Source organism: Accipiter gentilis, chromosome 3, assembly GCF_929443795.1.
Source record: "Accipiter gentilis chromosome 3, bAccGen1.1, whole genome shotgun sequence".
Taxonomy (NCBI): Eukaryota; Metazoa; Chordata; class Aves; order Accipitriformes; family Accipitridae; genus Astur; species Astur gentilis.
The window spans coordinates 17,231,981-17,256,679 of NC_064882.1; the positions used below are offsets into that span (position 1 = coordinate 17,231,981).

A 24,699-nucleotide genomic window follows, 5' to 3' on the forward strand; every position below is an offset into this window, starting at 1 on the left:
TTTGTTGTCCTGCACACGTAGAAACATTCAGCTATCTTTTGGAATGCACAACCATGTATCATCATATATGGGAAAAGAAAAAAATACAATAAACATGAAAACAGAGAAATGAGTGACTCATTAGTGTTTCCAGGATAGTCAATGTATTTCCACAATTTCAAAGTATCATTGTCAGATTTACCAAACCCCACTCATTAATGGCAGTTGATATTAATAACCATTCAAACATATCCATATATATCCAAACATGCCAATATTAAGTATGACAACTGTGTAGCATTTTAAAAGGGGATACATTCAGTCCTGGTACAAGCAAAGGAACGAGTTAACTGGACACATAAAATTATGTGATTGCAAACTGTTTTTCAGTTTTCCGTTTTTCCTTTCCCAACAAAGAATCTAGAACTCCACATGAAATACCCACGTATGCTATACAGTATGTATGATGAAATTTGGTACCATCCTGAGGCATCACAGCTGTCTAATGCTAGTCTGCAAGAAATGCAGCAGTGTTATTGCATCTCCTTAGAAACTTAACTCAGGCCAAGACAGACACCATTGTGTGCTTACAATTCACAGCCTAGCGTCCTCTGTTAACTGTAGGATCCAATTGCCATTCTGTTAAAAAAATGGAGCAGGGCTTGCTGTATTCTGTTAAAGCACAGCCGGGATAACAGAAGGAAGTGAGAAAGCAAACGCCTCCCATATAGCAACCTATTGTTGCTGGGTATCCCCATTAAACAAAAAAGATTCAAGTCAACATATGGCAGAAAAGTGATCCTACACAGCAAGAGACAGGGCTACTGAAAACAAAGATGACTCTCTCCTGTTCCTGTTAAAGTTGCACCACTGCGAAGCAAAGAATTCCATAGTCTGTAGGAAGAGAAACGATGTGTGAGATTTATCCCAAGGAACAGGGCATTTAGCAGGGAGTGACACATCCTCATCTCTAATTCATGCTCCCAAGACAATTTAAATTCATGCCGTCACTCTCAGATAGATTACTTGGAAAGAGGAGATGGGTTTGAACACTCTCAGATAGAAACAAACTGAATCTTCCAACTCTTGTATCAATAATCCAACAGATAAATTGTTAAATAAAAGGTTATTCAAACTCCACATCCTTCCTGTTAAAAGCAACAAGTTACACCAAAAAAAAGAATCTCTGAATACGAATGTGTGCTTGACATGGCCTAAGAATACTGACAAAATAGAGCCCTTGAACACTTAAGCTGAAGATTGGAAACTGCCGAATGGGAAATAGGCGCTAAACTGCTCTAGCTGCTATACACTGAATGTGCACAGAAGTAAAATCCTAGACACTCTGGACAGACAAATTAAAATCAAGGAAGAGCCTTCTGATTTTAGGCATCTCCTGCGTTAGGCAGCAGCTGTGTGAGATTTCTCAGATCACATTTTTGGACTTAGCCACCTGAATTCTCCCTAAATCCTGCTTTAGGTACTTAAGTCCTTTATTGGATCTAGCCAATAAACTCTCTCTCTCTGTCTATACTCTACCTGGTTAAGTATTTTAGATCCTATTATGTTTTGCCTCCCTTTTTATTTTTAATGAGATCCTTATCTTTCTAACATGTAGTTAACTGTTTATCCTATGTGTAGTTGTTTGGGGTTTTTATGCTCACTAGTGCAGGCATAATTACCAAGTGTAATTAAATAATTTACTAAGGGCCTTATTTCAAAAGTACTGAGAACCCACAGCTCCAATTTTCTCAAAGGGCATTCAGATCGCTTGGAAAACCCATACTGCAGTGCTGTACAGAAATGCCAGAGACAGTGATAGCAGTCTAGCCTTGTTCAGCTCACCATAACTAACTTTTGAGAACAAGCCGCAAATGCAGCTTTGTGGCCTCTCGTACCTAAAAAAAAAAAAGTTACTCAGAGCCAACTTCTGCCCAACACTCTGTTGCACAAACAAAGGTTAGCATTTGTTTTACTGCAGTGATGCTGAGCATTTTTCCATTTAAAAGTCTGCCTGCCGGAACTATCTCACTAAAGCCCCAAAAGTCTACTAAGCAACAAAGAACAAACTGAAACAAAACAAAACCAAGTTGGTTCTGAGCATTTATTATTTCTTAGCCAGGGCTGAAGTGACTCAAACATCATCAGCTAAGGTCTTCAGAAGTCATTCAAGAATTGCTTCTTTTAGTATGGTTTGAGATTTCCTTTAATATGTTTGTTTTTTTCTAGAAGAAAAGGTGTCAATAGTTTTCTCAATAGAACGATTAGTTCTCAGGAACATTATGCTTTTTTTTTTTTTTTTTTTTTTTTTTTTAAAAGAGTGTGACTCTTATTTGGCTAATCTAACCTTTCTCCAAATCATTTTATTTTGCCTTTGCTACACTTATCTTGGCAAAAATTTACAACAGCTGGATAGCTAGCTAGCTACCTTTAAATAAATAGAGGGAAAACTGCCAGAACGCCATTACCACATTTCTCTTCGAATATAACTACCTTCTTTGGGTTAACTACTTTTTCTTGGCATATATGCCAAGAAAGACTGTAAAAACGGGGCTCGGCTCCAGGTTTCCAGTACGCAGGTATTAATTTTTAGGTCCGCTGCCTGCCACTGCCTGTTCCCTTAGCCCGAGTTGGTTTTGCTTAATTTTGTTTACACTGCTGCTGTTTTCTGAAGATCTTAAATCAGCATAATTTTGTACAACTTACCTAAAGCAGGGTCAAATACAACTGAAAACACTATTTTATTCTCATCTCATGTTTAATTGGGTTGCACACGCTACTTGCACAAGGAATTGCTTATAGAAACATCCAATCAACAGCTTAAAAAGTGTAAGAAAGCAATGTACTTCTACCTCACTGTACTGAGGGCGTATCACTTTGTAGGGACCTTTCTGAACAAGGACAACCAAGACTTACATAAGCAGTTGTAAAATACCACTCTATAGTAGGAAGAGAAAGGACAATCCCTGAAGTCTTTCTTAGAATGGCCCACATGAACTGCACAATGGCATGGTTTTGTTTTAAAGTATCGTTTATCTGACCCTACAAAAGGAAAAAAAAGACCAAAATGGATTTTTGTGCATGCACTATTTTTAATGGAGTGGTGGTGGAGCTGCGCGTGTTATCTAATCTAGTAAAAAGTTGAATGTCTTTTTTTTTTTTTCCCCTCTTACATAACTATCACATCTTGATGGTAACAGTGAAAGATTAGAAAATTTATTTTGTTCTTGTTTAGTTAAATATGCCAAAGGTGAAATAATACACCAAAACCAAAGCTTGAAGAATCAACTGTAGCTTAAAGATATAAAAATGACCACACTGGGTACTACCAAGGTCCAACTAGGCCCAGTACCCTGTTTCCAATGTTGATAAAAAGGAACGTCTAGAGGATAAGGATATACAGCCAGATTTCTCCCCAAATAATCTCCCAGATTCGAGAGACCTATGTCTCAGGGAGTTCCTGACACAAAAGTGATTTTTTTATGTAATGGATGCTTTTCTATGAACTCTATACTCTTGAACCCAGCCATAGTATGCCAGGCTCCAGAATTACTTGATCTCCAGAGGATTCCCTCTACTCTTGCAGCATACTGCTGACATGTATTTAGGAACAAATTTGAAGTCTGTATCTTTAATCTAATGAACTTTAACAACTTCCTACAACCACACAGGACAAACTTAAGGAAAAAGAAATCTTTTGTCTATCTGAACCTAGACAATTTTTTGTTTCTTGATGCATGGAAACCCTGAGTTTCCACAAGAGACCTAAGGGCAACTACCAATGTAGAGAACAGCATGCATCACAAACATTAGGAGACAGTGAGGGGCTAAGTACTACTAGCAGAAAGAGCAAGCTCTGAAGAAAAGTACTAATTAAAGATAGATTTCTGCAACTGGTGGGAGCAGTGTAAAATGTCAGGCTCCCTACCCATCTATTCATCTGTCCTACCGCAACTCCCTTCTTTCACTGTTTTTAATTGTTTTGAAGTGAAAGATGATGGGAAAAACCTCAACTCTTCTGCTCCAAGACCCCAAGGCTGGCAAAGCCACAAGTATTTTGTTCTGTACATTAGGAACTATGAAAAATAGCTGATTGTAGCTGACAATATTGCTTGAATCATCAGCATAAACCCTAACATCTTAACTTTTATAGGAAACATTAGAAGTGGCAATGGTGGAAAGAAACAGGTTTTCATTTCTATTTGTTTTTAATTGTTCCTGCAGAGGACAACCTTACTATCCCAACACCAGCTTTTTAAGGAAGTCCCAGAAGCCGTTGAACTTTGTCCTGTTTTATTTTTCTTCTCCATTTCCACAGGTAATCTAATCTGAAATGCATAATAAACCACCATTCTCTTTAATGATGGCCCACAGTACTTCTTTCACAGTTTTACTTCTGTGCAAATTCTCTGCTTACCTCCCCGATACTTTGTGAAGGGTTAACTCACACTTGATGTGTCTAAACCAGAATCCACAACCCATTAAAACCATTCATAACAACTCAAAAGATTTTACCTCATCTCACCACCATTCAAGTTCACATTACCAGCATCTCTTTTACGTCAATCTTTCCTTAGACTGTCACTTCCTAACTCACTCCATTTTTAAATGAATTAGTCTAAGAGACTATGTTTCCTAACCATTTTTAAAATATACCTGTGTTCTTTCTCATATTTCAATTACCATAACATCTTTTTTCTTTAAGAACTCGAAAGACACTGTAAAGGCAGAGGATGCAGTTTAGAGTGGCTGAGTCCAGACAGAACACCTGGATGTAAATCCAGATGTGTCTGGTTATTTCCGCTCATGGCATCTTTGCCTACAGCACTCTTAACAACCTTCGGTATCATCCTCCAGCCTGTCATACATGAAATACAGCTGAAGACAAATATAGCTTTGATCCTTTCATAAGGCCATAAATTAATTTTCCTGATGTGTAAGCCCTGCCTGGAAGGTTTTAGAGGAAGTGTTATATTTATGAGACTTCTGGATTTATGACAGCCTTCTAACTTAAAAAAAAAAAAAAAAAAAGGCACGGTAGCAACTGTAAATACATAGCACTTACGCAACAGACTTTATGGGTTCGTTAGAGGCTGACATACATCTGGAAAGCCCAAACATTTCCCCACAAAAATGCCCTGTGACTACTACTTAGTTCAGGTAAAACAGACCAGGTACTTCCCCAAAAGCGCTCGACTTGCTATTTTACACTTGTGGAAAACGTAAGGTTTACTGCACCAACTGGCTGTTACGGCACGGCACACGCACAGCATCAGACCCCAACCGATGGGCACGCTGCACCAAGTGCTGGAAACATTCAAGAGAAGAGGGGGAAATACATAAAACCTAAGGACAATGAGCTTTTTCGTGATCTTGTAACTTCTCTCTTATCGTGTCCTCCATTAAATAAGTCTAACACGGAAGGAAACGGGGCCAGCCCGAGCGGCCGGGGACCAGTGTGAGCATCAGCCGCCGGGAGGACGGCCCTGCACGGGCTGCCCGGCCGGCACCCGCCGGCTGAAGCCTCCGGGGCCACGGCAGCTACAGGCGCCCGGTCCCGCCCCGAGGCGCTCGCAGACCCGCTGGAGACCCCTCTCCCCGCCCCGGCGGCTCCGTCCTTCGGCGCCCGGCTGCTTCCCCCGCCTCCCACCCGCCACCCAGCCCCAGCAGCCCTGCTAACGCCCGAACCCCGCGCCCGCCCTCACCAGAGCAGCCGCTCCCCAGAGCGGCGCCGCTCCCCGGAGCCCGCAGGCCTGTCCCTCTTCCCCGGCAAACTACCCTCCTCCTCCTCCTCCTCCTCCTTCTCCTCCTACCACCCCCGGCCCCGCTAAGGCGCTCCCTCCCCGCCGCGCCGCACTCTCTCTCAGCCCCGGGGCGGGAGAGGCGAGGAGGGCTGCGTCCAAGGCTCCGCTCCGGGCCGGCGGGGCACTGAGGGAACGAGACACTCCCCCCCTCCCCCCGCCCCGCCGGACGGGCCTTCCCGCCGCCGCCCCTCCCTCCCTCCTCTCATGACTGACTCACTCCCTGGACCGCCCGGCGCCAACCCCGCCCCCCGCTCCGCCCCATGACGGCGCGCGCACGGAGCCGTGTTTTGTAACCTCCTTCCATCTTTGCGCCCTCCTCCTGCCCCGCCCCTCCGTGGTGTCGCCTGCCGCCAATGGCCGGCCCGCCCGGCGGTCAGCTGACGTAGCTTTTTTATGTAAGCCGGCGGGGCGAGGGCGCGCGACGCGGAGGTTTGAAAGGGGGGCAGCGCCGGGCGCGCGCTGCTGCCTCGCAGGGCGGGGGACCGTGGCCTCGGGTCGCGCGCGCAGAGGCGCGCACGTGACCCCCCCCCCCTCCTCTCTTCCCCCCCCCGCCCGCGAGGGTGCCTTGCTTCCTCCTCCTCCTCCTCTTCCTCCTCCTCCTCCTCGCGCCGCCAGTGCCTCAGCAGCGTCGTGCGCGGAGCCGAGCCCGGCGGCCGGAGCGGGAGCGCCACACCCCCCTCGCCGGAGCCGGGCAGCCGATGGCGTTCTCTCCCCTGGCCGTGGGCTCGGAGGTGTCGCCGGAGCCGGGCGGCAGCGGGAGGCCGGTCGAGGAGGCGGATGGGCAGCGGGAGCCGCCGCCGCGGCTGGGCGAGCGGCCGGTGCCCGGGAGCCGCCTGAAGGAAGTGGTGGGCGCGTCCCTGGCGTCGCTGTGCCTCGGCCCCCTCGCCGGACCCCAGCGCCTCGGGACCCTCCTGGATTGCCTGGTGCTGAACTACCGCCTGCGGCAGGGGCTGGGCTGGAGCCGGGGCCGCGGGGCCGCGGCGGAGGGCGGGGGCGCGGCCGAGGGGCCGCTGCGCTGCTGCGGCTGCGGCAGGTTCCTGGGCGAGCCGGTCACCGTCCCGTGCGGGCACACCTACTGCCGCCGCTGTCTCCGGAGGGAGCTGCGGGCCCGCTGCCGCCGCTGCCGGGACTGGCTGCTGCCGGCGGGGGGCACCAGCACGGCCGCGGCCCCGCTGCGGACCAGCGTCGTCCTCAACCAGCTGGCGGAGAAGTGGTTCCCGGGCGAGTGCGAGAGGGCCAGGACCGGCAGCCGGCTGGAGGAGCTGCTGGCCCAGGGCCGCTTCCGAGAGGCTCTGGCCGCCGCCAGCCAGGCTCTGCGAGCAGGTGAGGCTTCTGGGGAGCGGGCTCTTCCGCCGCCCGGGCCCGCGGGCCCGAGCCGCAGCCTCCCGCCCTCGCCCCGGCGGGACGGCGACGAGCTGGTGGCAAAGCGCGGGAGGCTTGGGGGGGGGGGGGGGGAGGGGGGCTGGAGGTGCGGCGGGCGGGCGCGCGCTTCCTCCCTGCCCTTCTGCCCCTCTCCCCTGCCGCTGAGGCCGTCGGTGGTCGGGACGGACCGGTAAAGAACGTCCGAAGTTTTCTCGAGTTTGCCGAGAGGATTCCAGGAGCCTCCCCAGAGTAGTCTGGTGGAGTGGAGGGACCGACGACGGGACGCGTAGCTGCTGGGACCTCAGCTGAGCGTCAAGCCTGGTAGTGGGGTACGCTTCAGAGGCATGGAGGACCGTCCAGCACTGGCTTCTTCGTGTGTTCGGGGTCCCCGTCCCGTCCCGTCCCGTCCCCCCCCCCCGCAGGTTTTCGTGGGACTTGTTTACAGAAGAGTTTGTGGGCTTTGTTTTGTTTTTTGTTTAGTACTCGCTCTGCACGGGCAAGAGAAGTTCTGTTGCTGTATTTAACCTTGTTTCCTGAGAGAGACCTATTTTCAGTCTTAAGTGTCACCAAGACAATTCCCAGCAGGCCGGGCCCAGTTGCATAAGCAGACAGGCATGGAGGGGGACAGGTTGTGTAATGGCAGTGACATCATAGGTGGGTGTGGTTGAAGTTTTATAATATAGTGTTGAGAGAGGGTGCAAAGACGGGAGGTAGAGGCACGCTTTTAGACTACCCTATATCGATCGCCAGCAGTAGATCTGGTACCATGAACACTTAAGCTGCGGCCAGTTTTTCAGTTTAGTCTTCGTAGAGGGAGTCAGATTTGTGGGATGGATGTACCTAGATGGATCCAGTGACCGATTCCTTTGTTGGTTTTGTTCGACTGTGGATTTTAACACCTGGTGACCTGTGGGGTTCCATTTTCATTTGTGCCATTTTATTTCTGTTCAGAAACTTGGGAATTAATCTTTTTACAGATTAAGTGTATTACATTTGTACAGTTGTCTGCAGCGGAGAAAAAAACCAAAAGCTTGCATAAGTCTAATCCTTAGGATCTGTTCTGGAGAGATACGTTAGATCTAGTTCCAGAATAAACTGGTGGTTTCGGTGTAGGTGGGATTACATCTCAGATATATGTCCTTTGGCAACCTAATTTAAAGAGGTTCAGTTGTGGCCTTCAATTCCACATTATTTGCCAGGGTGTTTCCAAAATGTAGGGTATAGGATAGATGCGACCTGAGAAAGTGGCTGATCTATTTTAAATCTTGGAACTGTAAGCAGCAGACTTCATGGGTTCTGAAGTACAGCATTGACTCATACAGGTCATGAAGAAATGGAGTCAAAACTCAGTGGCCTCCAGGGTACAAAATGATAAATCCGTTATTGATCAGAAATGTTTACAGGGGTTCTGTTTCATGTTTCAGGATTGCTTTGAAAGAATAAAAGAGAAAATTAATTCTACAGACTCTAGTTAATCTTTCTCTTACAGATTTAGCAATACCATTTAGATATCTATGGGAAAGGAATTTTGATTCTTTTTTTTTGTGAAGCTACATCTTAAAATTTGGCTTTCAAATGAGTTTAAAATTTGAGAATAGTTACCAGCTGTGATGCTTATCCAAAATTTTATTATTCAAATTCAGTACATGTGCTAGAATTAAGTGCTAGAAGCTCAGTTTAAGATCCTTTGTACAACTATTTCCTGTGTCTCCAGTCCTGAGAACTATTGATATTCCAAGTATTCTGGTAAAGATATTAAAGAACTTCATGAATCAGAATGCGGACGTACATTAAATGTGAATTTAGAGCTGTGGGCTCGCAACTACAAATTGAAGGTGATTTCAGGCCAATAGAGAACTAATTAATAGCTGATGGTACACTTTTTCTCTTCCTCCAGAATATGAATCTTGAGAACACGTAGCGGGGGGAAAGATGTGGCGTAAGAAATGCGTGCGTGTTTAAAATCATTCATGTTCTGTTTCAGTGTTTCCTCACTGCTAGTTCATCTCTGTTTCTTTTTAATGCAGATAGAGAGTTAAAAAATTGTGATAAACGTAAATCTGATGTCCTAACTAAGGCATCGGCACTAAACCTTTAGTCGTGGCATCTTTTGGTAACTTTCTTGCATTTCTTGAAACATCTAAAAGAGAAATATTTGCCACAGTGCAAAAGTGACTTTTGAAAAACACAAGGAATGTTAACATTCATATGGTTAATACATTTCTTGTAGGGGTTGAAATGAAGTAGTTTAGTTAAAGGAAGTCTATTGGATTAAAATACAAGTGCAGCTTGTCTTTAATCAAGTATCCTGAAACATGCAGCTAATAGGCTTGAGTTTGGTCTGAATCACGGGCTCATTCCTGCTGGAGTGGGCCTCTGAGAGGGCTGTTGACCAATCAATATCCTGTTCAAAGCAGAATAAACACTGAGTTCAGAGCAGTTTGCTTAAGGTTTTGTCCAGCTGGATCATGAAAACCTACAAGGATGAAGATTCCACAGCCTCTCTGGGCAACCTACTCAAAGGTTAATTATCGTCATAGTGAAAAATTTTCTCCTTATTTCAAGTCTGAACTGCTCTTGTTTCAGTTTAACTCTTGTCTCTTGTTTTTTCCCTGTGCACTTCAGTAAAGAGCCTTCTAGGTAGCCTCCTCTGGGATTCTGGAAGGCTGTTGGGTTTTCCCAAGGCCTTTGAGAATTGTTTTCCACTAAACAAGCCCAGTTCTCTCAGCCTCTTCTCATGGGTTGTGTGTTCTAACCCCTGATCACTGGGGTGACCCTACAGTACTGTATTAATAAATACTGTGTCCTACAGTTTTTCTGCATAGTGGTTGTGATGTGCATGTTTCTTATTTTGAAGAATTTGGTATATTATTAAGAACCACGTAAAAAGCATGCAAGATCAGACCAGAGATGGTCCATTTATTGGTATGCTTATGCTGACAGTAGCCAGGAGCAGATGCTTTGGAAGTAACATTAAAAAAAATGCATATTGAGTGGGTTTTTGTGTGTACACCTTTGTATACTTTTCTATCAATGTAATAGTCACTGGTACACACAGTTCTGCACTGAAAGTGCTTGGTGTCTTTTTTATTACAATACTTTGTCTTTGAGTATGCTAGAAGTGAGTGATTTCTGTATTTACAATATATTGGGTTATTGAAATTGAAAATTCAAGCACAAATTGTGTTTCTGCTCTGTTTAATCGATGGTCTAAGGATTTGAAATAGCTTTGCATCCTCTCTTTAGGTGGCAAACATTAAAATATATGCTAAAACATTGCCAAACAATGTTTTCACAATTACAAAGCCTAGAAATTAAATTACAGTTGTAAAATTGGATGTATAGATTTAGATCCTTTGGTCTTGCAAATATTTAGAACCAATTTGTTATGCGTATTGATCATTCATTGCCCATGTTTCTGTGTGTACAGCAGCAGAGTTGGGGTCCCATTTAAACTCCTTGGTTTAGCCCTTTATTTTGTACCAGTTCAATTGGAATCCTGCTTTTCCCTTTGAAAAATAAATTGACAAAATGTCCACCTGCTGTAGACTTGAACTCACGTATTTATCTTCAAACTACCCCTCACCCTCCCCTCCTGAAAAGAAGGCTTGGAGTTCTCAGGTCATGTTATACACTTGAAAGTCTGAAAAAGATGAGCTCCCTCTGATTATGTGCAAATAGGTACCTTATCAGAGACCAAAGACCTGCACTTACTACTACCTCTGAAGAAAAGAATTTGGTTTGATACTAACTCTGTGGGAAGCCAGAGTCAAATACAACAGAAAAAAAGGTCTGAAGAGTTTGATCTGAGCTCCTGCCTTACTAGGCTATAGCAGTCACAAAACATAAAGCCACAGGAAAGCAGGCTTCAGGGTCGTTCTGCTTGCAGAATTAGTGTTGAAGTCAGACAAAGACAGTTTCTCAGACTTCTGTTAATGCAAACATTTTATTATGTCTAAAATAAAATAAAAACTAAACAAACCAGGTTTGGGAATATTTGTATTTGAAAGGAAAGTGTCAACTTAAAAGAAAGGCAACTTAAATCAGAAAGGCCCTTTAATTTCAGCTGTGAAATGTTCTGTGAGGTTTGATTTTCTTAACCCTTTCTTTTCCATTAAGGTCTTTTCACATGTAGCATTGTGGATCTAAATACAAATCAGTGTGTTGGAGTACATGGGAACATTGACCGGTCTGGCTTATAAATGTAAAACAAGCTAATGTTGGAAACTATGAAAATTTAAACTAGACATTTAGAATAGACTAAGATAGAATATCAAATTGAAATGATCCCCTCCTAAGAAAACCCTGTTGAAACAAACTTAAAGAACTATTTGGTTTTAGTATACCAATTATAGTAGACCAATGTTTATCTCATTCAATGAGAAAGGTGTATTAAAAAAAACAAGCAAAAGCAGTATGCTGGCATTTTTTTCCAAGCAACAGCTACAATTAGTTGTGTTAGGAAAACCATAGTTTTAGTGGCATGGAGATGGGTGTGCTTCCCATTTAGAGGTTGCTTTACTTAAAGTGCAAAATGCTGTATGTTGGACATGAAAACTTGTCTTTACTGAACACATACTAATGTTTTCATATCGCAGAAGTTCCACTACGTACAGTTCCTTACAACAGGGCTGCCAGCTGGTGTTGAAGGCTTTCGGGATTGGCTGTCTCTTTTCAGACTACATATGATAAAACCTACTTCTAGTACTTACCAGATGGATACCATTGTGAAGGTGGCATCTCTATCTCTAGCCATAGTTGGAAGGGGTTGGGCATTATAAAAACAAATGACAGTCTAAAGAAAGACTTGAACGTTTGAGAGCAAACTTTGTGATGCTTTTTAATGCAAGTGCGGTGAATTCCCAGATTTCTGTCATTTTGAATGGGTGTACTGTAAAGCTAAACTCTTAGTCCTCAATTTTTGTTGTCACAGCAGTACTGAGCAATACTTTATTCTGTCAGCCTTAATGTTAGATCTTTTAAAATACATTTTTCTTGTTGCTGCAAGATACATTAGAGGGTCTAAAATTTGATCTCTAGCTTGAAAGACATGAGCCTGGAATTACACTGGGATGTGGGGGAGAATGTACTGCAGTAATTTTGAAAGTATGGTACAAAAAAGTCTAGTTATTACATATCACTGTGAAAGCATATATAATAAAATTTACAAGTTTCTGAATTATTAAAAATGTTACTTAATTTTGCTTTCAGATTCCAGTGACTTGATGCTAAGAATTTACAGAGCTGAGTCATATGTTGGCCTCCAAGAATATAAAACAGCCATAGAAGATCTAAATTTTGTTATTTCTAAAATGCCAAATTGGCCAGAGGTAAGTTGACATGAACTCTTCATTTTCCAAAATCTGTGTTTATCTATAAAGTTAATGAATTCTAGATTATACTTGCATCAAATTAAGAACCTAGGTCAGCTACCTTAAACGTTATCTTGTAAGAGATGCAAAATGCTAAAAGGTGTCTTTTAAAATACTTATACAAGACAGGCAACTGATGAGTATGGCTGGTTGATTGATCCCACTTGGAGGTGGGATAGTTTATGGTAATGTAACCTGTAACAGCCAGGGTTTGGGGTTTGTTTTGTTTATTTGTTAATTTTTATTAAGAGAAGGACACTTTGCTGTTTTAGCTTGGCAAGTTTTTCTTTGAAAAGCCCAAAGAAACTCAGTGGGAATTGAGCTTTGCAAATAGTGCAGGCAGCTGGGGAGTTACTGGCTTTCAGAACTGTAAGAAACTGCATGTTGCAGCACTGTCTAAACTCTGAGCACAGCAGGAGCAGCAAGATCTTGCCACACAAGAGGAGATGACTACTGCTGTCCTGGTATCTCCTGTGTTCAGCAGTTCCATGGCTACTGCAAATTCAGAGAGCATCCTACTTTTTGCCTCTCAGTGTTGGTAGTACTGTCTACTTTTTTTTCTATATGTTTGGAAAGAAACCTCACTTCCCTTAACTGAGCTTGGTTTGATGGATCCCTCTAACAATTCCTGTCTCTGTAGGAAAACAAGCTGTCTCTAAGAGGAAGATTAGCATACTTCCCTTCTTTAGGATACATCTTAATGAACTGCCCAAATGCATCAAACATGATGCATGCCCTAATCTGACAGTCTTGTTTAACAGATGCTACTGTTAATACTGGCAGTTGCTTCATAGAAACTGCACTCTGAGGGGTTTTTTGTTTGGTTTTTTTAAGTTCTGTTTCTGGTCCATTATCCAAAATCTCATATACAGCTAGATATTGTTGGTTTTATCTAACTTTTATTAGATAACTGTTGTTTTTCTCTAACTTGGATTTATATTACTGCAAATGCAACTTTTAAAAATTGAGATAAGTTGGATAGGGGACTTCTTAGTCCCAGCGTCATATAGTTATAGGTAGGTTCAGCAAAATTCAGTAGACTTTTCTCTCCCCTTTTTTCTCTTTCAGAGGAAATAGTATCCAGATTTTTTTTCCCTAGCTGCTGTCTAGTGTTCAAGAATAAAATAGAGTTGGAGGAAGCAGTTCCAAAAGTGCATTGTTTTGTGTTCAGAATATAGATTAAGATGTATGCAAGAAATGCATGGCTATGTGGATTGTTTTGTTTGTAGTTACCCTTCTCCTGCAGGCTGGAACCATAAGGCTTTTAATGAAACAGAGGGCAAAAAGGGTATTCTTAAAGCTGTTGTATGAGGTTATGTAATAATTTGCATTTTATGTACCTCTTCTTCCCCTCCAAAGGCTCACAGAAGGGGGAAATTAAGGCCTTTTGTGAATTCAGCACTAGTCAGGTTTTTAACTCTTCATGTAAGCCAAAACAAATTAGCTGGAAGGAGACTAACACCAGCCTATCCCATGACTCTCTTCAAATGCTGTATGAAATGTATGGTAGGCAAGGCATATATAGATCATCCACACTGTGCACAGCTGAAGTTTGTTGAAGAGCTACTTTTCTTTTTGTCGTGGAGAGTTCTAATTCTAACTTTGTTGTAATGCCTGTAAGATGAATACTGCAGTTCTACATACTCTCTAGAAATGTCTTCATGGTGTCTGTTTTTCAGGTCTACTTCCGGAAAGGAAAAGTGCTGCAAGACTCTGGCTTTGTAGGTGATGCCTTACAACTGTTTCTACAGTGCTTAGCCCTTGATGAGGACTTTCTTCCAGCCAAGCTAGAAGTAGAAAGGGTAATTTTATTTATGAAACTGGATTACTATCTCTGACTTGATTCCTTTATAAAGCTCCCATTATGGTAGACTTTGAGTATCTAAAAATTGTTAATATGAACAGAGAAGGTTCAGGTGTCAAGATATATCATACTATGTTGAAGAGGTAGTCCTAATGTACCTGTTCTAAGTACACGTTTAAAAGTACATATGCTTTTGAAATTACTAAATGAAAATCTAGAGAACAGGAAAGCAAGCAGCAAGTTAAATACTCTTAAGTTGAACTCTTTCGTGCCCAGAGCGCAACAGTTTTTCTTTGATAATAGAAATTTACATTGAAAAAGCTGCATGACATTGAATTGATAATGTCTAACTCTGTTCAGAGAGCTCACTTGCTTGTAGTAGAAAAGATTTCTAGAGAAGTTTATTTTTAATAATGTAGGTATGTAGGTTTCTGCTTGTTCTCAACTGTTCTTTCTCAGTTACTGCTTAAATAAAGTTCTGTTTATGAGGATAACTTCATATAGATTAAATTCTTATTTTTGGTATGTAATTTTATAATAAAGCTATGTCTAGATCCTTTTTCATTATTATGACCACTTAGCTGTTTGTTTTCTAGACGCTGTGTGATGTGCTGTCACCAGAGAAGTTAGGAGAGAGTCTGAAGGAATCTGCTTGGAATTCACCACATATTCGAAATAAACCTTTTATACTTGGTTCTGAGGTGACTGAGTCTTACTGCAACTTACAGCTCTGTCCTGAGCAGGTAACAAAAACTACAGGATAACTTTTCTCTTTGGCTGATATACAAACATTAGATGTTCTGATATCCTTATTTGTCATACTTATTTTCCAGCCTAAATGCTGACTTTCTGTAATTGGCTAAATTGGAAGAAAATATTTGGGATTTGGGAGTAATGTGTTTTCATTTGGAGTGTTAGACTCCTCATTCCAGTGAACTACTTATTAGAAGGTACTGAGATTTGATATTAGTGACTTCAAAATAAAGAGAAATACAATTTTTCTTCTCTTTGAAGCAGATGAAGATTTTTAAATTGTTAATGCTAAGCAAATTTCAGTACTATCTTGACTTACTGGATTTCTCTGGTTAACTAATGAACTAACTGTGGGTATCAGTTTGGCTTATATATCTTTACATGTTTGCATCTTTCATACTTAGATTTGTGTTACTCTTTAAGTACAGTTCAGTTCATCTTACTGTTACAGAGTTTAGGAGGATCAGATGTACTGGAGCCTGTCAGTGGAAGCTTAAATCGTGCACAGTCTGCCCATGCTCTTAACTCAAAAGACTGTGCCAAGGAAGATGGCTTAAAGAGAGTGTCTTCTGAACCCCTTCTCTCTGGCCAAGAAAAAGGTGCTTTGTTGAAAAGAAAGCTTTCCTTTTCAGAACAGGATACAGTTGTATGTGAAGATGGAAGAAACAAACACAAAAAGCAAGGAGGTAAACAGTCACTTACTTTAAATTTCAAAGTATTTACTGTCTTGTGCCTTTCCTTGAAGGAATATTTTGTCTTGCTTTTCCTTAGAAAGTACAAAAAGGGACATGACGCTGGCTTTTGGAACAATTCCAGGGGATTTGATTGATGTATCAGATTTTGAGTGCTCGCTATGTATGAGGTAAGGTTTTTCTCCTTGATTCAGTATTTCAGTTATAGATGCTTGGCCATGTATGTTACACATACAAACTGAGGTACTTGCAGGTTGTGATGAGTTCTGATATCAGCCAATAATTTTCAGCCTTTCTCTATCCCTGCAGTTAAATGCTTATTTAAATGTGTTGCTTGCAATAGTCCTATATAATACAGCATTATTTTAATCAAGGTGCGTTGTAAATTAAACTTGGCATTGTTAACTGGTAACCTTAAAAAGACAGGATCTAAGGATTTAACCACAAAAGTGGTTAATGTTAGGGGTTTTTTTAGTCAATAAAACTATTTAGCTTCCTATTTTGGGAAGGCTGATGCTTAGAAGTATTGCCTGTGAACCTCGTATTTGTCTAGGAGATGCAGATACTTCAGAATGTTAGTCTACTTTAAATGTAGCTGATGTATTTGAAAGCCCTTATTGAGTTGTCTTGGGTTTCAGAACAAATACCTTAAAACATATCGTGTATACTAAATTGCTCATAGTTAATGTTACTAGTATCTAATACTGCTATTAAAACAACTTGGATCCTCAAAGAACCACTGTATTTTGCATATTCTGAATCTCTATGTAGTGAGACCAAAATCTGTATGTTGGGATAAATGTTAGGTATTTAAAGTGTTGAAATGTGTCCAGATTAATCAGAAAACAAAAAATTACTGGTGTGGTGTTAAAAGGAAACAAACTGCAGTATAGGGGAAAAAACAGGAGACATGGGATTAATTTTTCTCTGCTTTGTTACGGTATAACTAGTCTTAAAAATTAAACAGGTTGATCACTGACTTTTTTAGCAACTGCACACTTGCCATGGCATCTAACTTCTAGTAACTTTGTTTCAGGCTATTCTTTGAGCCAGTGACAACCCCTTGCGGACATACTTTTTGCAAAGGTTGCTTGGAACGGTGTTTAGACCATGCTCCTCAGTGTCCGCTCTGTAAGGAGAGTTTGAAAGAGGTACTGTTTCTCAGTAGATCTCACAAACACAAATACTGTATCATCTTAAAGGCTGTTTCACTTAAACCCAACAACTTGGATTCATTTGGGTTATGGATTACTGCTAGAAAGGAAAAAACTTTAGACAAACTTTGTCTATAAAAGTTGATTAGGTTTGCCTCAGGGTCTTAGAGCTTTTATGTTTCTGTGGCCATCTACTTTGCTGGTGTAACTATATCCTGAGTGTTTGTAAGCTTTGGTAACTATTCAGTAAAACCTCTCTGATTTCTGTACACTTTCCTTATTTGTATGGCTGTATAACCTAAGAAATCAATTCTGTGTCTGGTAAGCACAGAAATACAAACTGAGTTAGACACTCGAGTTGTCAGACACTAAGAGCTAAAATAGAGAATCTCATTTTCAAATATTAGAGTAACATTAGGTGTTAAGTAGTGAAACATAAGAACTTCAGAGCTGTAAATTTTCATGGATTTAAATCTAATTTATGACCCATTTAATATATCATAGTTTTAAATAAAAGTTGCATTTTCTCAAGCCTTTTGGTAATATATATATGAAAAGAAATATTAATATATTTTTTTAAATTGCTTACAGTACCTTGCAAGCAGAAAATACAGCATCACAGAACTGCTGGAGGAATTAATAATGAAATACTTGTCTGATGAATTATATGAGAGAAAAAGAATTCATGCTGAAGAAACCGCTGAACACTCAAAGTAAGCTTGCTGTCTTTTTTCTAGAAAACTTGAGAGATTAGTATGGAAATCCTTTTTAGAAATGTTTTATTTTTGTGATTATTAATAATGACATGTTATGGATGCAAGAAGGAGTATAAAGACATTAATTTGGTGTCTTAAATGTATGTTTCAGAAAATTAACAGTTTTTTAACTACTGTGGAAATAAAAAAAAAATCACACTTTGATAGTAGCAATGCAAGGCTTTTAAGTCCTCTACAAAATACATTTGCCCTTCTGTTTTTATTTCTGCGTGCGCTGTCATGGAGCTTCAGTTTTAGCTTTGCTGCTGTTAATGGAATTGTCCTCTTGAGTTGGGTGCAGAGTCTCAGATACTTGAATTTCTCTCAAAGCATTTCATGATAGACGTTAATTGTATAAAGATAGATGTGATGAAAAGAAATTGCTGGGAATTTTTGTAATCTTGATGTTTATCTCTCGTCGAGTTCTTCAGATATGTAAAGCATCATGTATTGTAGATATGAATGTTGGAAAACTGTAGCTCATGTAACTTATGTAACAGAATCCATACATTAGAATTATGTTTTATAGTCTGAAAGGTATTAAAATTAAATACTTGGTAATGTTTTAATGCTAACTTGTTTGTATCAACTGTCAACTGTACATACTTGATAAAATAGCATGAAAAAAAATTTTGCTTTTCAATTAGCCCTGCTGAGGCATACTGCAAGGTAAAAATTGTACCCTGAGTTGCATCTTGTGATCTGGAGTCCATCATTGAAAATAATCTAAATGGTGACCTAGCTACTATGTAGTTACTGCTACATCTTTTTAGCCAGGAAATATGTGACTCTGAGGGTATAATGGCTTGTATGGCTCAAACTAAAACAAAAAGGAAAAAAATAATTAACGCCCCTGTCCCCAAAACAAAGCCCTTCATTCACTGACTAGATACTCACTAACTACATAACTTACGAGGCTTATTGTCCAGTATGTATTCAAATCAGTACGTAGGTATTCAGTCACTGTTGTTAGTAGGTGTTTTTATTGTTTATGGAAGTTATTACGATGTGCTTATTATTGAACTTTGAAAAGAGTGCTTTATGACCTCAAATGTAGCAAACATACTGAAAAAAATGTATTGTCTTGGCATAGTTCAGTGTTTAGATTTTTATGCCACATATTTCTTTTGATGTTCTCTTGAAGTTTGACCAAGAATGTTCCAATGTTTGTTTGCACTATGGCATATCCTACTGTGCCTTGCCCTCTACATGTGTTTGAGCCAAGATACCGACTAATGATTCGCAGAAGTATGGAAACTGGAACTAAACAGTTTGGGATGTGTATAAGTGATTCTCAAAATGGGTAGGTTTACATCCTAATTCTAAGCTTCTCATCTGTCTCTCTGTCTTTTTCTTTTTAATTATAGAAGGTGTCCTTTCAGAAGTGTATAATTGCATTACTGACAAGGTCTCTTCTCTAGTTTTGCAGATTATGGATGCATGCTGCAAATTAGGAATGTTCATTTTCTACCTGATGGACGGTCTGTTGTTGATACAGTTGGTGGAAAGAGATTTAGAGTTTTACAGAGAGGGATGAAGGATGGTTATTGCACTGCAGACATCGAATATTTGGAAGATGTTAAGGTATCCAGAATGCTGTCTAAATACTTAACTAGTACTAATATCTCAAGATTGTTGCTTTATTTGTTCTCGAGAGCATTCTTGCAAATTTTTAGGTCCCTAGACCACTGGAAGATTCAGTGCCAGCAGAGGGAAGAAATGGAAGCTAGCTTAATTTTTATTATTATTATTATTATAAAGCAACAAGGAAATACTGTAGTTTTTGTTTGAACAATAGTTTGAAGCCGTAAGTCTTTAAATTATCACGGGACTTCTTTCTATTCAGTCATTACCAAAGTTTAGGAGAATGCAAGAAATGTATCTAAATGTAGTTGAAATTGAATGTTTCTTGATTTTAGGTTAAACACCTTAATTGTTTCTTTATCTCTAATGATATTTTCATAACATTCCTCCTACAGGTTGCTGATGAAGAAGAACTAAAGAAACTGAGAGAACTTCACAATTTTGTTTACAATCAGGCCTGCAGTTGGTTCCAAAACTTAAGAAACAAATTTCGCACTCAAATTCTTCAGCACTTCGGGCCAATGCCTGACAGGGAGGAAAATATACAGGTGAGACATCATTTAATATCAATTATTAGGTGCTTATTTCTAAAAATAAAACCCCTGCTAACAACTACTAAACATGAAAATTTAAAAAAACAAACAACTTTTTTCCCAACTTCGATGACAATGAGGCTTGCATCTTGTTTCTCTTATGATAAGCAACAAAAGGCAATTCTGTCACTGTTCAACTGTTTTTGCAGGGAAGGATGATATGCTGCTCTGGAGATAAAACTAGTAAACTGAGAACACTTAAGTTCCAGTAGCATTTTAAACTGTTGGTTTGTGTAAAGCTGTTAGAATTGAAATGGAAAAAACCCTGTATTTTCTTCCCTGTGACGTGCAGGCAGTAATCTTTGGCAAAGAGGTAATCACAAATAACACTTTATTCCTTTCTGAGCTAGTGCCATAAACTGCTGTAGCTGCTAGGATTTGACAAATGCTTCTTAAGAAACTAGCTGCAGCAATCTATTTTAATAGTTATTATAAACAATTAATGAAGGTTGGTGAGATCCTTAGAGAGTGGAGGCTGGAGAAAACTAACATTTAAAAACACGTAAGATTTGGCTTTCAAAGTAGAATTGTATATGAAGTGGGATCTTATGAGAGCCTGTCCCTCACCCATCTGCTACATACTTTAATGAGACTATATTAACCAATCTGGGAAGACTGTAGATGCTGTGGAGGACAGTGCATGAATTCAGATGTGATTTTAGAACAATTTAATAAAAAAACAGATTTAAAACAACATCCTAGGAAAGAGGAACAAGTGTGCAAAACCAGGATAACTAGCAGGGCAGCAATACTGGAGTATACACCTGAGATTTATAATAGAACACAAATGTGTCAGCTGTGTGGTACAGATACAAGAGAGGAAATGTCATCCTGGAGTGTACCACTACTAGTAATATTTTTGCAAGTCATTTGAGGTAATTAATCTCTGCAGTGATAGGACCTCGGCTGAGGGAGGAGTATTATGTCCAGTTCTGGGCATGACATCTAAGGCTTGGTGTAGAGAACTGAATAAAGTACAGGAAAAAGTTACATAGTATGTTTTATCAACTTAGAAGAAACTGATTAAGTAGTCCTGCTTTGTCTAGGAGGTAATGGGAAGGAAGTGGAATTGGGAGGTGATAGAGGAGTCCTTCAAATACAACAAAGACAATTGTAATGAAAATGTTAGGCTTCAGGAATATTCAGGCCTCAAGAACAGCATGACAGGTAATGGATTTAGTTTTTATCAGGGAGGTTTGTTATTAGGTGACTGTCCTATACTTAGCCATCTTTTCCCAAGGAAGCTATGAACTTCCTTTGTTGTCTTAAAAATAATTGCTTTATCAAGCTTATTTGTACTTCTCAGCTGGGGAGGGATCAGAAGATCTGATATGGATCTGGAATTCTCTAGTTAGTATCAAACTTTAAACTAGTCTTTATCGCTGATGACTTTGTCTTTTGATGTCTTTGTGTTAGTCAACTATACTACATTGGTTATGGGTAACCAACTTATCCTTTATTTTTAGGCAATGCCCAATGGTCCTGCTTGGTGTTGGTGGCTTCTAGCTGTTCTCCCAGTAGACCCCAGATATCAGCTGTCGGTTCTCTCCATGATGTCTTTAAAAGACCGACTGATCAAAATCCAACATATACTCACATATTTTTCTAGAGACCAGTCCAAGTGACTAACCGCCTGGGTCTTCCTGAAAAGTTACTCTGTTCTGGTTGTAGTAGCAGCTGGAATTTTTGCTGCCTTTGCACATCTAGCACTGGTTTGAGAAGTGTAATGGAACTGCTTTTTCTCTCTCCTCCCCACCCTCCCAACTTCCTGAACCACGTGGTTCTTTGAATGCACACTTTCTTCAACTATGAGAGAAGACCACTGACAATTGCACAAAGTCAATCCAGCTAGATATGTTTTTCACGTAATCTACATTACAATTTGCACTATGTAGAAGAGAACCTTTTTGAGACTTGATAATTTTAGCCACTGACTTTTTAAAGCTGTGGGAAGTGCAGGACTTAAGGCTGACAGTCCAAGTTTACAACATTGAGGAGGTATTAAAGGTTTTGCAGATGTTTGCCTCATACAACTGTTCTTTTGCTGTTTGCACAAATATTTGAAATATAGTATTGAATGTCACTGTTGGATATTACTACTCTTGTTGAATTATCTTGACCCATGAACGTGGCACAGATTTTTGAGTTATCTTGTAAATGTATGCATCACAAAACAGGTGACATTATGAACTGTATGCTGAACTGAGAGCCAATTTTAAGGAACAAATGCAAAAAAAAAAAAAGGTACTTCTGTCTAAAAATACTTAAACTGTGAATATGGTTTACATACCTAGGCCTGTACATGTTAAAGAGGAAACTGAAACTAAATGCTAGTACCAGTTACATTTCTACTGGGCTTTTCAGGCTGGCTGTTCTTCCAGAGCACACACTTAGTATATAGAGCTTAGAAGAAGAAATCTTAGGGGGTGCGCGTGTGTGTGTATTGGGGATTGTGCATCCAGGATTTAAAAGCTTAAAGTTTTATTTGAACTTTTTAAGTTGGTGCAAATGTGAGTTCTATGCCTTATTCATATCAATATTAGAGCACACTGCAGTGGCAAGGTTAGCATCATGCTGCCAATAGGTACTTTTTGTAATTAAAGGTTTGCATATTTGTGAATATGTCTGATACTGGCTTTCTTGTATGTAAATCATTTGTAAAATATTTCTTAAATCTTGCTTTTGCTAATATATTTAATTTTCAATAAAAGCTAAAAGTTTGTAATATTTTTAACTTTATCAGAAACTAAAAATCACTTTCATTTTCCATATGCTTCTATTCTGGCATCTTAAGTAAATCCAGAAGCAGCTGTTAAACCTACACCAAGGTTGTGGGCACTTCATGATGTGATCGGTATGTACATAATCTGTTTCTGATTACAGTACCTGTCTCAGACTGATTATTGGTCAGGCAGGTTTTTTGTACCTACTGCGTTTAAATTAAGGTGGTTTCAGGTAGAAATTTTGCATTTCACAAAACTTAAAAGTTGTGGGAAACTGTTCTTGCAGAACAGTTAGTTGTTTCACAGACTTGCTAATCAGATGCTCTTGCCTTGTTCTCTTCTGGAGTTTAAGGCTTGAGATATTACAGGCAACCCAAAATCTGCTGGATCATTTTTAATGTGGGCTTCTATCTAGGGTAAATTTCACCTTTATTGTACGAATAAAGTCCTGGATTAATATTTGGAAAACTTTATTTGCATAATAAAAGAAGAGAGGGGATCCTCTATTTCTCAACTTAGTATGTTATAACTTTAGAAACTTAATCTTTGTATCACTATGCTCTTCTTAAGAATGCGGGTGACAGGATTTTTGTTTTCTTGACAGCAAAAAGTCCCTGTAGCCAGGCTTGAAATACCCAAATAATCTAGTGGTAAATTTTTTTTTCTTGCCCAGAGCTTTAGTTTTGAAATTGAGTATTCCCTAGTCTGCTGGAAGATGGGGCTTCTAGGTTTTTTTATATGTTCCCATGACTTTTTAATAAAATAAAAACTCAGATGAAGTGTCAGTTGGCTTGCATTGTTGTGTGCATATGTAAGTTCTACTTCTGGAATTGTAAACCATGTAAGAGAAGACTTCATCAAAAAGGAACAGCAACAACAAAAAAGCAAAGTTACTGTGCTTAACATGATGTGTTAAGACTGATCATAAATACTACTCTTTGGTAATTATTACACACACATGATCATTGTAGGTGCTGTTGGGAATGATATGAAATTGAGAATGGGGAGGAAAGGTTTTTAAGAGGATTTTTAAGTTGGAATTTTTTCAAGTGGTTGTTGACCAGATTTTGTCACTTTGTGCAGTTAGAATGGGGCAGAACTACAAGCTTGCCTGGATGTTAGCATAGACCTTTCAGTAAATATCTTGGAGAGATACCATGCTGTACTTTGTGCCTAGTTGTTAGCATTTTGAATTTTGTGAGTACTTCCCTACTCTTTTGATTATTTGCCCTCCCTGTCCCCGCCTCTCCCACATGTTACACAGCAAGGGTTCTTTACCTATCAAATGATAAAACGGCAACTAAGGACCAAGTTTGATCAACTTCTTATAATAAGTTGACAACTGATGTAATTAAGCCTGAAAGGAATGTGAGCAATCTAGGCATGAGCAAAAGGGAAGAGGGGAACGCTCATTTGCTGTGTTGGCAAGGTACGACACTGTTAATGATTAGTCTTACCTGATGATGAGCAACAGTCAGCGAAATTGTTAACCTCTTGTGTTCTCTATCATGACATAAGGACATCTCCTTTGCTGGGCAGCACCCCTGGACCAGCCAACAAAAGCTACCCCAAGTTAGTGTTGGGGCGCCTTATTTATGGGATTGTGCCTTGCCTGTTCAATCGTATAACTGACAAGTTGATGTAAATGTGTTCTTTATGTAAGTGTGAGAACGAAACTAGATGTGTCTCAGAAGACTGGTGATCTGTAAATAGCTATACAATAAATGGGATGCGCATATATGTTAGTATGAGAAAGGTCATAAACTTCAACATGAGGGATTGGAGTCACGGTACTGAGAAGTATCTGCCTGGAACTGATGTGTATTTTTCAAATTATTTTTCAAATCTTTCTGGCAAGGACCTCTTCCAGTTTTGCTAAATTGTGGCCAGAGATCTCGCTGAAATTCTTAGTTCATGATTAATACTTGTTTCTAATCTCTTTACCTTAAATTTCTCGTACCAAACATAATTTCTTCTAACAACTTGGTGCCCTGGCTGAGAACCAATGAACTTTAGGCTCAGAAACTTCAGTTTTCTTGGTGTGAGATGGCGACTTCGTGGTTCTCCATCTAACTTGATTTTTCTTCTGGAAATTGGCAAATATACAAACTTCATCCATCACAT

General features: G+C 40.3%; 2 protein-coding genes across 4 annotated transcripts in view; one reads left to right on the forward strand and one right to left on the reverse strand.

The window, feature by feature from the left end:
• TRMT9B (tRNA methyltransferase 9B (putative)) overlaps positions 1 to 5,904 on the reverse strand; it is a 130,897-nt gene extending 124,993 nt beyond the window's left edge. The window contains exon 1 of the mRNA XM_049794200.1: positions 5,685 to 5,904. The gene's annotated coding sequence lies outside the window, so the exon portion shown is untranslated. The remainder of the gene's footprint in view (positions 1 to 5,684) is intronic.
• Positions 5,905 to 6,334: 430 nt separating this feature from the next.
• On the forward strand, positions 6,335 to 23,797 carry LONRF1 (LON peptidase N-terminal domain and ring finger 1). 3 transcript variants are annotated; one of them, XR_007504981.1, is made up of 13 exons: positions 6,335 to 7,106; positions 12,357 to 12,475; positions 14,197 to 14,319; positions 14,918 to 15,064; positions 15,526 to 15,760; positions 15,846 to 15,936; positions 16,803 to 16,917; positions 17,512 to 17,633; positions 18,820 to 18,978; positions 19,097 to 19,259; positions 19,655 to 19,807; positions 20,002 to 20,165; positions 21,319 to 21,406. XR_007504981.1 is itself a non-coding variant. In XM_049794177.1 (12 exons), exons 1-12 carry the CDS (start codon positions 6,482 to 6,484, stop codon positions 21,475 to 21,477), a joined length of 2,211 nt encoding a protein of 736 aa, XP_049650134.1. In that variant the 5' UTR covers positions 6,337 to 6,481; the 3' UTR covers positions 21,478 to 23,794. The 3 variants fall into 3 exon arrangements, 2 of the variants coding, with proteins under 2 accessions (XP_049650138.1, XP_049650134.1); XM_049794177.1 differs by lacking the exon at positions 20,002 to 20,165 and having other exon boundaries at positions 6,337 to 7,106; positions 21,319 to 23,794; XM_049794181.1 differs by lacking the exons at positions 18,820 to 18,978; positions 20,002 to 20,165 and having other exon boundaries at positions 21,319 to 23,797.
• The last annotated feature ends 902 nt before the right edge of the window (positions 23,798 to 24,699 follow it).

Bases quoted from the DNA above. Each gene is read 5' to 3' on its own strand.
- LONRF1 (XM_049794177.1), top strand. From the start codon at position 6,482: ATGGCGTTCTCTCCCCTGGCCGTGGGCTCGGAGGTGTCGCCGGAGCCG. The intron at 12,476-14,196 runs GTAAGTTGACAT...TCTGTTTTTCAG, and splicing joins AAATGCCAAATTGGCCAGAG to GTCTACTTCCGGAAAGGAAA. The intron at 15,937-16,802 runs GTAAGGTTTTTC...ACTTTGTTTCAG, and splicing joins GAGTGCTCGCTATGTATGAG to GCTATTCTTTGAGCCAGTGA.